This window comes from Myiozetetes cayanensis, unplaced genomic scaffold, assembly GCF_022539395.1.
Source record: "Myiozetetes cayanensis isolate MyiCay16 unplaced genomic scaffold, myiCay2020 scf24, whole genome shotgun sequence".
In the NCBI taxonomy this organism is placed as follows: Eukaryota; Metazoa; Chordata; class Aves; order Passeriformes; family Tyrannidae; genus Myiozetetes; species Myiozetetes cayanensis.
The window spans coordinates 7,117,860-7,135,188 of NW_026087456.1; the positions used below are offsets into that span (position 1 = coordinate 7,117,860).

At 41.7% G+C, this 17,329-nt stretch overlaps 1 protein-coding gene across 1 annotated transcript in view; it reads right to left on the minus strand.

Moving 5' to 3' along the window:
* The window catches only part of SYNPO2 (synaptopodin 2), a 75,812-nt gene that overhangs the window by 19,664 nt on the left and 38,819 nt on the right, over window positions 1-17,329 (minus strand). Inside the window, exons 2-3 of the mRNA XM_050320603.1 lie at window positions 6,861-7,012; window positions 2,491-3,284 (exon numbers count right to left, since the gene is read on the minus strand). Coding sequence (XP_050176560.1) covers window positions 2,491-3,284; window positions 6,861-7,012 — 946 coding nt within the window. The remainder of the gene's footprint in view (window positions 1-2,490; window positions 3,285-6,860; window positions 7,013-17,329) is intronic.

Sequence of the window (17,329 nt, forward strand, 5' to 3'; positions counted from 1 at the left end):
AAATATACATCCAAAAAGGCATACACAGAAAATTATTAGCACCAACTTTCAGCCCCTTGGAAGATGTGGGAGTTTGGCTCAAGGAAAGCAGGTTTCAGTCTTTTAACAAGCCTTACTTGCCTGGCATATAATCTAAAGTTCTGTAGGATATAAGAGCTCCAGAATACTTATTTTGAAAATGTGGCAAGAGTGAACACACAACTGACTTCTCAAGTGTATTCGCTAGCATGTATCAATGGCACATTTTTCTTGAAGCATAAATTGCTGGTTTTCATCAAGTCATGTGGAAGGGGAACAGATGCAGCTGTAAAGCTGATGGATGCTCTGCACGTCAGCCTGACTGCTTCCTTGTTATGGAACATGGAGCATGTGCCTCATGGGGCAATGCTGGTCAGGTGGTGTCCCTGTTTCTTTCCTTTCCTTTCCTCATACTCTACCACTGCATCTCATGAGTGACAGCCTCAATGGCTTCTCCCTTCAGAAAAAAAAGCTGGAATTCAAAGCTGTTCCTTTTGAAATCAATGGTCCCTTCCACTTAATTTCAAAAGGACAAAATGTGACTCTGATATAAGAAAATAGAACAGTAAATTATTTAGTATCTTTTGCTAGCATACATAAAGCAAACTTATTAAAGAAAGCCACGTGATGAGGTGTTGTCTATTCATGATCCTTTTAGCCATGTCAGTAGATGGAGCTGATACTTCTCCTATTAAAGACAATTGGAGTTTTGCCATTATGCCAGATGACAGCACGACTGGACCAATGGTTCTCACAAGAACTGTGAAAGAGAGCATGGCACCCAAACCAGCAATTTGTAATATTTTATCGTGGGAGAGTCAAATCACAAAGTCCTTGGCTCAGTCCCGTGACCATCCAAATGCTCTTTCCAAAAGTATGGCCTGTAGTGCTAGAGTGTTACCTGTTCAGGTAAATATCATCTGATTATTATTTACAGAGGAAATTCCTGCTAAAGAGATCAAGCACCTTTAATAAATGTTCTTCTCTAGTTCAGACTGAAGTACTGCATTATAGCTTCTATATTTGCAGAAAACATGCATAGTATTTGCTGCACACAGAGTATTCCCTGTGCTCAGCAATTTGTCCATTCTAAAGTCTGGGTAGGATTTTAATAATAATGCAAAAGTTTTTATAGATTAAATCAGTGGTTCCTGAGGATAATGACCTGCCACTAGATGAGAAAAGACTGAGATTATCATAGTTGGCATGGGAAAAGAATTGGATCTATGTCCTGCTTGAAAGAAGAATTTATCAAGTAAAATGCAGTTCATGCTTTTGTACTTTTACCTTTTCAGATAGGCACTGCAAGTAATTCTTTAAGAAAAACAGGCACAGTCCCACAGTTGGTTCTGCCTTCGCAGCCAAAATGTGAAGCATGGGCACTTTTCTTTTATACTTCATTTAATATGCCCAAAATATGTGGGTTGCATACAGACACTTAGGCATAAGTAACTGCTTAATCCACTTGCCAATAAGACACAAATAGTTATCATGCTAAAAATATGCTTCCAGAGGACTTAGCAGTGGGTTAGCAGAGGAGTTCCAACACTGCATATGAAATAACTTGTTGCTCCAACATATCACTGCACACATTCAAGCACCTTTGACATACTGCTGCTAAATCCCCAGACAGGATTCTTCACATTGTTGGGAAGGAGCAAGCCACCAACAGAGAGGTCCCAGATGAAGAAAATAATAAGTAGATAAATAAATGAATAGGTTAATTAAGAAATAATATGCTTCTTCACCCAATTAATTAATACTGGCAAGTTTACTTCCATGTAAACTTCTTGGACACATTTTGAAGCTGACCTCTGGGTATGGGAGTCAGGAGAAATAGCGTGTTCACTTTACAGTCTGGAGAAGGCTGACAAAACCAAAAGGATCATGTAACAGTTATACACATGCTGGTGTCTGTCAAAATCTCTTCTGCAGACAGCATCAAGCTTTTCTGCTGGCCCTTTTGATTAACTTTGGAGAGCAGTGGCATGGCTTTGATTTTCTAGATGATGCAAATGGCAACGCAAAGCTTTTGCTATAAAAGGAGAAATCCCCGGGATTCACATGTGCAAGCAGCTTGCTCTTTTTGTTAATATTCTACAGATTGCCTCTGAATATGCATTAGAAGACCAGCAGAGTTCAACCCTTTCTGGAGATGTAAGTATTTTTAGTTGGACAAAGTCCTGAGTTAATTTCAAAGTGGAAGTCCAGTAAGCACAGTTATTCAGCACAGTTAAGGCACGGGTATACTCTTGGTTCATCATCAAGAGCATTGTAGTACCCTGAAAAAATATCTAAAGCAAGAACAGAAACATTGTTTGAAAGAAAAAAGGAGAGGGAAAGTTAGAAAACTGCAGAAAAAAAAAATATCTCTAAACATTTCTTTCTAATGCCTTTTAAATCCTGAAATTATATCTAAAGTTACAAAAGATGCCCTCAGGCAGTGCAAATGATTAGATGGGAAATACTTACTTGCGTGCCTTGCCCTGTGCTTGAGAGGTCTGTGTTCCTTTTCCGAGGGCTTGTTGTCTTCTCCCTGCTCTGTGCCTTCTGGTGAGATTGCAAAGGAGAGGAGGGAAGGAGGTGCTTCTGACTGCCCTCCTTCTGCTTGAGAATCAACACACCCCCTGTCAGACAGAGACCTGGGCGCTTCCTGCTCCCTGTCTGAACAGTCTAGGATCACCTCCACCCTGGGGATAGATGGAACTGCACCTTGGATCCTCTTGACCTCTTTACTGCTGGAAAACTGGACTACTTTGTTTGACCACTGGACGTGCCCCTCTTTCCCACCCAGGGGGATTGCGATGAGGGGGCTGCTCCCGTCCTGTTGTCCACTGGCTCCTCTTGCTGAAGGGGGGCTTTTCTCTGCCCCCAGGAGAGTCACAGCAGGAGCACTGCTGCCCTTGTGTGTGTCATTGGAGAGGGACAGCTGCAGCTCAACCACAGTACCTGGCCTTCTTTCTTCTGTCTTCCCTCTGAGAGCAGCCTCGTCTGCCACGAGCACTTTGGAGGCACCTATCACTTTAGGAGTAATTCTGGGGCTTTGTGTGGTCTCTTGTTTTGTCTCAGAAAAGTTTACGTTGCTTTCTGCTGCTCCCTGGTGAGTGCCACTGTATATCTCTGTGATGCATAAATCTCCATGGGGTATCTCTGTCGCTGTGTTCATTTGCAGTGTGGCGTTCTCCCTGTAGTCCTCATTTTTCACGTTCTCAGGCTTTCCATTTGCTCTTTCAGCACTCAAGGTTTCATTTATTCCACTGGAGGATCTGCACATACATAAACAAGTAGTTGTAGAAATTAAGCTGCTGTAAACACAACCATTATAAATACAGTTACAAAAGCAGTTTCTCAAGGTAACAGTTCAGTTAAGAGGGAAATTACACACCAGTGGTAGAACTGTATCATTCCTAACATCAGGATGCTTTCACAGACACATTTCTGTTACAGGGTTTCCAGGCAAATGCTGCTGAGACTTCTGGGATAATATTTCACATGCCCATCAGAAAATTAACTTTTCATGACACCAGAACAGGGGTTAATTTTTGGCTCTGTGGCTGCAGCTGTGTTAAGCACCATCCTCACATGGAGTTCCTGTACCAAACAGTTCCCTCTCTGAGGGATACAGAAGTACTGGGTGAGGATCAGAGGGAGGGGAATGAATACTTAAAATACACATTCAAAGAATTCCTGTGAGGATCATCATCCTTATATATCATGGATCAATTAAAATACTCTGGACCTATTCCAGTGATCCGGCATAAAAGGGTAGTGAACCTATGCAACATTTCCTAGTTATTTAAAAATATATATTTCTAACTGGAAAATGTTATTTTCACTTCCTGAAGCCTACTGTAAATCTCAGTGTAGCTCCTTTCCCTAACCTATTAATTCCCCTGGCCCAGTTAGGCTGTTTTACTGGTTCTGTCAGTACGCTGGACCATACTGACTACTATTAATTTGAGAAGAAAGCTTCTCTGTACAGCAAGACTACAGGATGTTATTAAGACTTCCTATTGACTAGAAGGTACCAAAACACTTTTTCAAAAGAGAGAAGCAGTAGGTTCCCCCAATAAAATATTAATATTAGATATTATGGAGATTTTTGAAATCAAAAGCAGTCCTGGGTATTCTGAAACTTTGGAACCCCCTGAGAAGAAAGGCTGGAAGAAGCAACAGAAGAAATAAATCTGTCAGTGCACTGAAGAAGCTCCAATATCACTTGCTTTTCTAGCCATGCAGCACACTGTTTGTGGCACTCTGGGTCTGCCTCAAAAAGCACAAAATGTGTAACATCCATTTCGCCACATATGGAGCTACATAAGGGTCAGAAGGATTTTAATTTAGGGAGCTCCTTGTGAGTGCTGCTGGATCCCATCATATTATGCTATTTGGATGATCAATTGTACTGCTCTCAAGCACAGATAAATTACTGAAATCTGTAAACATTTCCATGTAAGATATGGACTGGGGGCTGGGCCAGCTAAATGTTAGCCTTTATTGGTAGCTGAGTGATTGTGTGCATGTGTGAGAGGGAAAAATTTCCACCTTAAAAGGCCCTTGCTACGTATGGATATACTTCTACTCTATATAGACATAAATGTTATCCTCTGTCAAAAGGCAGAATACTGGGTCTGACCTCTTTTTTTTTTGTCATTTAAGATTCTGTTTTGTCAAATTATTATTTTTGTTTCAGGCCTTTCCAGCTCGCTGCAGGAACAACAGTCCTGGTGTAATTCCAGGAAGGAAGCAGAACCCACGGAGTCAGCACGGCAGGGTTTGTCTCAGACTCATGTTTTACTCCCTACATGGTGCATTTCATGTCGGTATGCACTGAGCACACTCCCTCCTTCCCCCTGGAAATGTTCTTTCTAGACTCAGCAGTAGCCCAGGAGTTGCTCCCACTGATGAGAAGAGGGCAGGCTGGTGTTTCAGTCCCCACTCTCCGTGTTTTCCCGGATACATCTGTTCAGCATTTGTCGGGAAGGTCAGGAGATGCTCCCCCACATGGCATCTGGAGAGTGCCCGCCCTGCAGGGTGTCGCTTTCCTCTGATCCTGCAAACAGGACATTTTCGGGGCTCTGCTGCTCAGTAACTGACTGTGCTTTACAGGGAATTGGGAAAACTTTCTGTAGACATCAAAGGCCAAGTAGCATTTTTTTAAACTACTTGGGAAGCCTAATTTGCCTCCCAGGAAGATTAATAAGAGCAAAATTAGGCCAACAATTAATGCCTGTGAAAACCTCATCCTTCATGCGAATGGTTCAGGAACAACCAATGTATTCCCAAAGGAAAATATTCTTCCCTGCCAACAAAAGATACTTAGATGTAAAGATCACCATTGGAATACCACTGTAATTATTCTGTCCTCGTGATTTCCAGCTTTTTCTTGAGTTGGCTGCTAACAAGTGGCTACTCAGGAAAGGAAAGATTTGCTTCTCATTGCTCTCAGAGGATGCTAAGACACTTCCTGATAAGTCCTTCTGGTGGTAGTGCTGAGAGGGATGGTACCCACAAACAAGGTGGGAGGGGAAGAGAAATGTTTCGGTCTATTCTCCCATACCTGGGAAGATACTGACAACACGGGCTGGGATTTGGGAGACACAAAGAAATTCAAAGATTCTCACAGTGAATCCTTTAGAACATTTTATCACTTTCAGAGTGTTGAACAACTGCAATTTCCTTAATATTTCTACCAGACATGGTTTTGTTCCGTGAAACACTGAATTAGGTGGTCTAAGCAGTGTTTTGGTTCTGATTTCCAGGCCGTGCCTTTCTGTTCACCGTACATTTAAGCAGGGGCAATGGAGAGTCCCTCTCTCAGCCAGTGTCCTGCGGCCTTCAGACAACTGAAATACCAGTTGTAGAACGGCAACAGGCAGGACTCAAAGCATGTGGAGCTATTTCTGTGGCTGCAAAGACAAGTGGTCAGCCACAAATACCATTTTTACAAGTGCAGTTCCATAGTCACGTTATGAATTAAAAATGTAAGAACGCAGGTACCACATGAGGAGCACCCAAATGGTACTCTTATGTCCTTACAAGGAGTGACTGTGGAGTTTTCAAGTCTTTTCTTCCTCTTTTTACCCCCAGTGAAGGCAACTCAGAGTTCATCTTGTCTGAATTCACAAAGTCTGGGGAAAATGTGCTTTCAGGAGGTGGGCAGGCATTGCAGTAGACTAATGTGCAGTGAGCAGATTTGCAGATTTACATGAAGCTTCTCTAAGAAACTCAAAGCATTTCCAAAGACAATTGAAATTCACCCTCAGCATTTTATAAATGCAGAAGCTGAGACCCAGAGAGCTGTAAGTGACTTGCCCCACCTCGTCTGGGGAGGTGATAACAGCTACAAAAATAGAATTCCTGACTTCCAGACCCTCTCCCCCTTCTGACTCCTAACGCATTCTGCCACCCAAGACGACCATTTGCCATGTCATCATCAAGGCATATCTGTGTAACACACTTTCCCCATCTGTACAGCCTTTGCTTTTTGTAAGCCTCACTTCCCTATCTGTGGGGAATAACAACACTTCACTGCTTCAAAGGGGGAGAGAGAATAACTGAACCCAAGGCTCTGCAGTTTGCAAATATTAAGAATACTTCTATCTGGAGACTGCGTTCTTAATTCTGTGCCCAAACACTGCTGTTGAAATCATGTGCATTAATTCCTCCAGCTCAAATACTCTGTGTTCCCACCTTTTCCATACAGACAAGCAGAGTCACAAACATCAGCAACAGGACTATCAGCAGCTCACAGTGTAAGCCTGTAAAATGAGTGTGCTCAAAGCCAGCATTTTCCAGGTGATTCCCTCAGCTGCACCAAAGCATTCTGAGTGTTCCTGTACCTCTTGATAAGCATCTGCAGGACGTCAGTCAGGCTTTCCATGAGAACGATGACCTCAGCATAGGTCAGGTCTCCACAGGGCTTGCCGTTGATGGACACCACCTCATCCCCCTCACACAGCCCGGCCTTGGCTGCTTTGCTTTTGCTGCGAACCTACAGGGAGTCAAAAACAAGTTCCAGATTGCACAGTTAGTGTCCATTTGGAAGCAGCAGCAACCAAGTCCTCAACTTAATTTTATCTGTACCAAAGAAAAAGAAACAGTAATATTGATCATAAACAAATTCCTAGTAACTTGTCCCATTTGAGGTTAATGCAGTTCTGGCCAGTAATAACAAACACAAACCTTCTGCTTTACTGAACTTGTGAGCTAGATGTCAGACAGGCTGGATGTATTAATTTAAAACTGGGAGGCATAGAAATTTGGGACAATAATCAGATGATCACTGGTTGAGAAGAAATGCCAAAAACCTCATTAGTTCCTCTGAAAATAAAAGACTACTAGAGCTGAAATCTACACCAAGATTTCAGAAGAGTGTAAAGAAGGCCTCTTTGGGCAGAATGTCAAGATCTACATGCTGTTAGAGCTGTAGGTATGGAGACTCTTGGTATACTGAACATTTTTTCCTTGGATGCCCAAGTGTAGATTTAATTGCCAAACTATAAACATCTGAATCCCTGGGGATCCTAAATCCATGTTTAGTCATCTGAGTGAGTGCCCTTATTTATTAACGTCATGGCATGCCTGTTATAGTTTAACCTCCCCTGTTGAGTTCTCATTCAAGAATCTTATGCAGCTCCATTTTTGCTGTTTCACTCCTTTTCCACTGGCAATATGTTATAACTTATCATAGTCTTTGTATAACAAAACCTAGACAGCTTTGACACCACTCAAGGTATGCTGTACAGTTGACTGCTATTTTTAAAGTACATATTTGGCAAAGAGTGTGTTATATTAACCAGGATCCTTACAGGAGTCTATTTTAGAATGACACATACACAAAAAAGGGCTGTCCTTGGGTTCTTTGATGTCAGTCTTCTACCTGTTGGTGTGACTACTTTGGCCTTATACAACATTCAGTTGGTGATTACATGTGTTGTCCTTATTAATTCTCCCAGCATTTCCTTGAACATTTTTAAGAAGTAGCATAGTGCTGAACTCTTCATACTACGCTCACAGCAGCATAAACAGTCCCCACTGACTCTAGGGAAGCTACTGCTGATATACACCAAATTTGAGGGTGCAGCTGCCCCACAGACTCATGGAATTATCCCAAATAGATTATTAAGCCCTGGGGCTGGTACCTAAAACACATTTCTGGAAGCAATTCTGAAAAGATTCTTGGAGTCAGGATGACATGTGGCACGAAGAAGTGAGAGTGCACTTTTTTCTGTGGTGGGGCCCCCAGGTATGCCTTTGCTGCTTCAATTTGCACATACCCATATGTCATATTGTGGCTTTTGGAGCAGGGAAGGACCAGAAGCCTGGTGCATACAGAAGCCAGTCCCTACCTTGCAGAGTTAACATTTACAAATATGGAGTGGTATGCTGCTCTGTTTAGCTCCCCTTAGACAAGAGCATAAACTTCCTCGTGCTTCGGGAAGAAATGACAGTTTGGACAGTGTTTAGAATGTTTTACTTCATATATGAGCTAGAATTTGGGTTGAGCTGCAGTTACTGGGGTTTTTTTTTTATATATAGGAGGGTATGCTATTAAAGTTTTGCACGACATCCTAGGCCTGAATGTAGATATTTAATGTAAGTACTGTGAGGAATTTTGAGTGACATGTAAACAGCCATTATAGCAACATGTGAAACAGCATAATGTGATAGCAAGATTGTGAGAAGAAAGCTTGTTTCTCTTTATTAAATCTTTGAGAATCTGGGGTCTATTCTGTCATCAGTTACTATTAAAGCTGTTTCAGGAGAGAAACTGCTCCCTCTTCCATAACTTCAGTGATCTGTGTTAAAAATCAAAAGTACAAATGACAATGTTAGTAGCTCTACATGAATTTCTAGGCAGCTCAACCACTTACATGAGTTTTTAAACAGACTCCTTGGTAGCATTCAAAAAAAAAAAAAAGACAAGGGCATTGAATTTCCTTTTAAAGTTGTTGAAAGGACCTCTCAGTCCATTTTGTATTATCCTTTTTTTTTTCTTGGTGTTTCTGTTGGGGGAAAAAAAAAGCAAAGAGATAGCAGTGCCCAAAAAATGGGCAGGGACAGATTGTGTGATAAATTATAGCAGGGTGCTGCTAGGGTAGAATATCCCCTGATCATTTGTGTTATTTTAGCCTCAGCATACTGCCAGCTTACTCAACAATACACAGACTGCCTTACCAGGCAAGCTGTCATTGTTTCTGGCTTTGTTTGTTTGTCTTTACTGGAAACCCACACAAATGAGCAAATCATTTACACATGTAAACAAAAACTTTTCAAATTTCTGGGAAAAATTAAAAAAAAAAAAATCCCAAGAACATCTTCAGGATCTTCTTGGTAAAATATGTGTTCAGTGGACAGTTTTCTCTCAGAGGAAGAAAGGAAAAGCCTTTGAAGACCCCACTGGGAAACAAAAGCTGCCAACTTGGTCACAGAGGGGACAGTAAGAAACTTTTATCCGGTTCTTGGGAACTTCAAGCAAGGCATGTTTGGTTGTAAAGCAGAAGAGGTTCTTCCAAAACTAGTGATTGCTCTTGCTTCATAGTGCAGCCCTCGTTTCTCAGGTTCTTGTTTCTTCCTATGTACTTTGAGTTGGAGTTTTCTTTAGGAAGGAAAAGTGTTTTTTTCCTGTGTGGGATCTCACTACTAGAAAAATATATTTGTAAATATTTTCTTAGATTTTCAATGCCTGCAATTCCAGTAGAACACAGCAAAACTGAGCCTGTACTGTTCGTGCTGAACCTGTCAGGACACAGCTGCTCCTGGGGCACACTGAAGAGTTTCACCCTGTTGTCCCCTTGTGCTGCCTGTGTTGCTTTCCTGCTCCCCCTCAGTCAGGACTCTTCATTATTCAATTTACCTGAAGTGTGTAATTTCTTTTTATTCCCAGATAACCGCAGCATCTGGAATTTCCCACTGTCAGGAGTGCCCTTTGCTGATTAAAATGTCAGGTGCTGAGCGATTCCTCAAATCCACAGCAATGTTAATCTTGGGGGAAAGTTCCTTTTGTGAGGAACTCATCCGGGATGTTTGCAGTTATCAGAGCACTCCAGAGGATCCAGCACCTCCTGGCACCAGCTCACAAGCAGCAGGGACTGGGGGCTGTGCAGAGGCTCTTCAGGAGGGTCTGTAAAGACTTGGGCTGAAACTCTGAGTGAGCAAGGACTGGGTGCTGTGATGGCCTGGGGAGAGATCACATCCCAGAGGTGCAGGTATGTGGGGGGCAAAGTGTGGGATGGTAACTACTGTGGGTTGGTGGTAGCTGTGGAATGCTGCTGGGGCTGGAGCAGCCATGGGTGCCTGCAGCACATGGCAATTCCACTCAGTTTCTTAACCAGTGAAAGGAATATTAGATCTCCTCCTTCGATTTAGTCTGAAAGCAGTTTAGTTTGTACAAACCCAAGACTTCCATCCTATGAAATCAGGATAACGGGGCAATTTGCTTCAAAAAATGTAGCCCTGATGAATCTGAAAAGTTGGAGTAGGTGCACCTGTCACTTGTTGTGGCTGCAAGTGGATGCACAGACAGCAACTGGGGCTCAGCTTACCAGCTGATGATCTTGGGTGTGTGTCTGAGCCCTATAATAAGCAGAGCAGAGAGCTGAGGTATGCTGAACCTGGTAACAAGGTCAATGAGTTGGAGTTTAAAGCCAGGGAGATGGACTTGAGGACACTCTGCAGTCCTGGTTCTCTAGTTGCTCAATGAAGAATTATTAGAGTATTTCATCATCTTGTTTTTACCAGTGACTTTTGGGAAGGATGATGTATATCTTAATTTTATTCTGGAGTTTATTCTGGACCTAGGGGTATATACCTGTATCTGGGATGTGTGTCTAAGTGCTGTGCTTCACATATAGCCTGACTGAGCAACCAACCTCAGAAAATGAGCAATCTGAGCATATATGCAATCCATTTAAAACCTTTATCTATTCAAGTGAGACTGCTGTGCCTTTAAAATATACGTATATTGCACAGCTTGACTCTCAACTCAAAGCAAGCTTTCCAAACCATGGGTTATTCTCAAAACTATTTACTGATCCATTTCCAGTTTGCTGGCAGCTTTTAAACAACAGAACAGAAAATATTGCCACTGGATGGAGTGAAAATACACTTCCCTGCCATTTCAGGCCACTTGCTTGTACAGATAGAGTAGCTTCTGGAAGAACCTATTCCATTGAATATCCTGTCTAATTCCTGAAGCCTCATCTGCACTGCTGTTGGCCCTTGGGGCTTGAAGCTGGTTTCAGTGAACCTTGTTTATGTTTATTTGTGTGTCCTCAGTGTTAGTTTTGGGTGACCTTGTGCTTTGTTGTGATGAAACATGTTGCCCAAAATAGCACGGCTTACCAGGCAAAGGGGACTTGTGTAGATCAGTTGTCCATCTTCATTATTGTTTACTGCTTTAGTGGGGTCAACTGCAAGCTTTACTAGCAGTGACTTTGTGTTTTCTTTTTAAACTGTTGACTAAACTTCAATGACAAAGGGTGAAGGGTTCTTACAAGGGTATGTCCCCTGGCAGTTGTTACTCCCCTGCTGAACAGTGATTTCCAATTTAATGTCAACTCCTTGGACCCAACAACTGGCCAGCTTTTAAAGCAGTCATTTTTACTACAGTAGCAAACTGTTTAGTTAAGAAATTTATATTAAATTTATATTAGGAAATTTATATTAAATAGCCCTTTTGAAATAAAATAATTTTTAACCTTAATCGGAGCCCTCTTTCTGTGCAGTCGCTCCAGCCTCATCATTAACTAATAGAGTAGCATTGTATAAATGTGCCTTGTGTTGAGGTCTTGTAAATTTTTCCCCACAGTAGTGGTGACCTGGTTTGTGTTTAGGAAAAAGCTTATCCGTCTAAGCCTTCCCATTTTATGGAAATTTTGTGTTGTTTTTGTACTCTCTAAGCATTCTCTATCTACCTGCCACTTTACATGACTTTCTGCACGTAATTAAGATTTTAGTATCTCTCTTCAGGGGTTGTGTGCCGGGTAACTGAGTCACCCCTGATGGTTTTTTTAATGTTTTAATGTGAGGAGGTTTCTAAAGGCTTTTTTTTTCCCCTTTTCTTCCCACAGGTGGTCCTTACACTTGTTTGAGGTGGAAATATGCAATTCAGTGGTAAGCACAGTTCAGATTTCTCACTTGGTGTCAGTACAGTGTCCCACAAGTGTCAGTTTGGCCTGTTTGTGTTGAGAATTGTTTCTGGGTGGAGAAGTATATTGTCAATGGAATTACTGTTATAAGGGGGAAGGGGGTCTTAAGTTTTCAAGAAATACTCGTTTTTTTACTGCTGGAAAAAATACAGGTGTGAGCATAGAACAGGGTGTCTGGTTTCTTATTTACAAGTCTTTTGTTGTATTTTCAGAGATACAAAATGGGAAAGAGGCAGAGATAACAGACCTCAGTATACAGGAAAGTGGGAGAGCCTCTTCTTTTGTTGTTCGTACCAATATTAAAGCAACAAGTGTTTGATGCTCTCTTGTAATAAGTAATATTTCCCCTAAAGGAAACAATGTACAATTCTAACATTTGACACTCTGAATACAGTTCTGATGTTTCTAAATCTGTTTTTTTTAATACAGTCAGGTAACTTTAACAGAAAGTGTAATTAAGTTAAAAGTCCAATTTAAATGAATCTTTAAAAAAAACCACACCAAAACCTCAAAAAAAGGGCACTTCATCTCTTCTGTCATAAACCCTATAGCAGTATCCCAACAATGGATATTATAAAATCATCCAAAAATTCAGATATGAGTTCTCTGTTCTCTAGCCACGTAACCATCTATTAAAAAATCCAGTCAGTGGCACAAGCCTCTTGGTGGATTCATATGGATCCAATCTTTGACTGCCATCTCTAAACCTGCCACGATTTAAAACTGTATTTATAGTTTTAAACGTCTATGTTTTTTCAACTCTATCTGAAAACAAACTGTGAGTTTTCAGCTTTAAATCAACACCTCTAGAAACAAAGATAGGGCCTGTTATCAGCCTATAGGTCCTCTTTTTGTGCAAGGAATCAAGGCCTTTGCTGGAATAACTGTATTTGAGATGCTTTGACCGGCATCATGGTTTGGAAGCTAAGTAATGACATCAACATGTAGGCTGCATGCTTAAAATAATGAGGCAATCTGAAGCTAAAAGGGAAAACATCCTCTCAAAACCATAATAAAGCTTGGTTGATAAATGTAGGCTTCTGAAGGTTTGCAACAGTTTATTTTGCATGAAGTGTGTCTATACAGCAGATATCTTTCTATTACATGGTTAACATGCAACTCCTGTTCCAGCTCCAGAGTAACAACGCTGTCTTCAGCAAGAAAGCAAAAATCTTCACAGCAGGTTGGGGACACATGGATATTGGAGACTAGGACAAGCTTCAGACAGACAGCTGGGAAAATCAAAGGTCAGAAAGTATTTCGTTTTCCTGGTTCATATGTCAGGGTAACAAAACAAGGGAAGCTGCAACTGCTTCTCAGGCTTTGTGGCCATATATGTGGAAAACTGAAAGACCTTTGTGTTCTTAATTTTCTCTTTTTTTATATGTATATAAAGAGAAAGTAGTTGTCAGTAGACAGAAAGAGATAAGCAGACAGGAGAGAATTATCAGATCCCCAGAAAGGGAATTTGAGCCACTTGCAGATTTTACTGAGTAATGGTAGCATAGTTTAGGAATTCCTTGAGAGGTTTCCAAAACCATATGACTAGGAAATGTTCTTGCCTAGAACTCCTGTCTGGGCTTTGCATCCGCATATGTTCACTGGAAATAGCGGGTTCTGGTCTAAGCTGAAGGCACTTTTGGCAGGGCAGGTCTCAAGGTTAAGGAATACATTTTAAGCATGATGGGTGAAACACTACTGAGATAACAGTGTTGCTGACTGGAGATGGCGTGGGCTGGCTTACCTGTGTGCCTGTATTCTGTACACAGGTTCCATGATGGCAGTGTGCATTTTCCCCCTATAAAGGGCCTCTTTAGTGCTGGTATACCAAATTCTAGTCTCTTTTCATTAGCATGCCTACACTTGAGCACGAGGCTGCTGCATGATGTGGTTCAAGCCATTTGCATCCGTGCCTCCTGGAGGTGGCTTTCCGTCAACCTGATTCCAGTTGCCATCCTGTCTATACTGAATTTCTCCAACAGATAAGCTACTTTCCTTCAGAATCAGTCACAGTAACAGCCACAATTTAAAACCTTCAGACAAGGCAAATTCACCAGAAGTGTGAGATCCAACCCCTCCCATCTCCTCTGAAGGGATGGGAATGCAAAGAGGAGCCTTGCCCCCAGAGCATGTCAGATGCTAAAGCTCAAGTGTTGTGACTTTAGCTGCTATAAATATAGCCGGTGTAAATACAGATGGGTATGAGTATTGCAAAATACAGTTTTCTGTGTTTTACCTTAAAGTCTCTTGTGTCCCCTTCTTCGGGGAGTTTGTGTTTGGGATTTACGCAGTAAGACTAGTGAGACCATGCAAATGTCTGTTAATTAACTGGGTTAAACAAAGATGCTTCTAAGCCATCTCCCAAATGCTTTTCCAGAGAGGAAGCTTTGAATAATGAAGTATCTTTGGCTTCAAGGTAAACACAGAATATTTCCTGTCACCTAATTCTTCCCAAGTAGCAGGATAATGATACTGGGAATTGGGCAGTTGAGCACACTCTTTTCTCCTTCTGGTCTTAAGGGAAAGCTCCAAGAGACATCCACTGTTCTAGAGACAACTTTCATATCTGTCTGTAAAACTAATTATATTTCTAAATGTGTTATGAGAAAATATAACAGAGATCAAAAGAGAAAAGAGCAAATATGTTCAAAAAGTCATTCCAGAAGGGGAAATACAAGGTTACTGCCTGAGTAGATGGGAGTGCTGCCATTATCACAAAGATCATCATTAGAAAAGTTGAACAGTGGTATAATATTATAGTAGTTTATGACAAAATATGAGATAGAGGATGCTAAGCCATATAAAGCAAAAGTGCTTTTTAACTTTAGAATCCACTGGTCTTATTGCAAAGGTTCTGGCTTTGCTAACCAACTCAAAACTAAAGCAGAACTTTAATCATGGTTTGCTCATGTAAAAGCTCATGGGACACTCTTGAAGAGGGGACATGGTACCATCTACTTATTGGTTTGCTTGTTGTTCAATTCTGTCTCCAGTCAGTCCTTCCATTACACTGTACATGTGAAATCACACTTCTTTATTCTACTTCAGCTTGGAGGCTGTTGTCTCCTCCTCCCCACAGTGTGAGAAGTATTTTTATAAAGGTTCAGTTTTCGTCATAGTCTATTTGACAAATACAGTTTGGTACAACTTGTGTGTACTGGTGTGGGCGGGCTGGAGAACCTGTTTGACCATTTATATATGGATGGAGCGCTTGTGCCATTTGGAACCAGAGAGCAGACTGGTCTCAGTGAAAAGAAAAGCCTGCTCAAATTCCCCAAAGCCTTGCCTAATGTACCGGTGTATCATCTTTCTAGTGGTTGCCTTTTTTTCTGGCAGCAATCCAAAGTCAGCAGCTGAAGAAGGGATGAGATAATGACCTCTGAAATATTGATCTGGTATGCTGGCGGCGCAGCAGATTTCCCAGTAGTGAGCTCGGGTGTGCAGCGTTTCGAGTCTGTTATTCATTTTGTACAGCACAGCCACTGCATAGCCTGGGTCTGGATTATCCTTTTTTGAGGTGTCCAGCTCCATACTTGTTGATGGGTCAAAACTAAAATGTTGTGCTGATTGACTTTTTTACCAGTGAATTGGGGAACGTGTGGCAAGGAGAGGAATGATGCCATTGCCTGTCAATAGGGTGGCTGTGCATTGTCTGCTCCATTTTCATCCCCTTTCCTTCTTGCCCTCTTGCCCTGGCTGTATGCTTCCTGGCTTGTTTTCAAATCCTAACCAACTTTGATCTCTCCATGAACACTGTAGCTGCATTTCATTTTTTCTTTCCCACTGCCCCCTGTGCAGAGAGATAATTGAATTGTCAACACTTCTTTGAGATTGAGAAAGTAATGCATCTCTACTGAGTGCTTCAGTAGCATCAGAAGTCTTTAACTACAGCACAGCTTATGGCCTGGAGAATAGAATTTCTGGGATGATAAGGTTAAGGGAGACTAAATAGAGAATTAAAATGTCTGTATTATCTGCTGCTGAACAGTTGAAGGCAACATGTGAAGTGCTACAATAGACAGTTCTTGTGATAAGAATATCCACTGCCTAATCTTGGCCTGAGCTCTTGTCACTGATACAGCAGTGGAACTGCTCTATGCTTGCACTTTTAGTATGGTCCTAAGACCATGCACCATGTTTTTCCAGTAGAAAAAATGGCACACTTCTTATACCAGAATGACAATCAAAGGACAGGTAAATGAAAGGTAAAAAGCAAGAAGTGCCATCTGAAATACGTGTCTCGTGGTGGTGCTAAGAGAATGGTGGGGAATGTGCACACTGTCACAAAGAGAACAACATTTCTAGCCTGGACTCGTGGCTGCTGGTAGAAAGCAGCAGATGTATGTGAGAAGTAACTAAAACTTCCAGTTTCTTAAAAATGGGGGGAAAAAAATAAAAAAAGGGTTTGCTGGAGGTCTTTGTGCTTTCCTCAGGTTAGTCCAAAGTATGGTTGTGTAATCTGAAACTTTGGCTTGTGACTTGTCTTTCAGATTAAGCAACATTTGGGGAGGGACATAAGGGGTGTGAGGGTTTTTTTGGAGTGGTTGGAGTTGGGGGAGATGACTGGCTTCTTAATTACTGACACACAGGCTACAAATCCATCCTACTAGCAGGCAAAGGAGCCACTCAACTACTAGTGTAGCTACTTTGTCAAATCCACTCATTCCTACCTTCATATCCTGTATCAATTACTCTGTCCTGTGTGACTCCCCTGTCTCACTTTCACTCCACTGGTCATCTGCCCACATTCTCCTAAAGTAGGGGGCACGGAGAGCAAGCAGAGAGGGAAAGTCAGGAGGGTTCTCATTACAAATCTGGATTTGAGACAACACATTTAATCCTTAAAGCAAAACTACTCCAGTGACAGTCGAAGTGTTCGGCCTCCTCAGTCCATTCCCCGAAATGGTATTGTTTATGACAATCCCTTAACATTATGTCATGAGTTTGCAAATACACAGGCATGGCATATGATCACCACCCCTCTCAAGGAATAGCAAAGGCAGCAAGAAGGAGCAAATGCCATCTTGCAGGTTTCTGTTTCAGCGAGGGCCGGAGCTATCACTGGCAATGATGTCAAGGTTATCCTGAAATGTGCGCCCAGTGATGTATTTCTTGCTACTTGCCTCACTGCTGAGGCAGCAATTCAGTCAACACCAGCA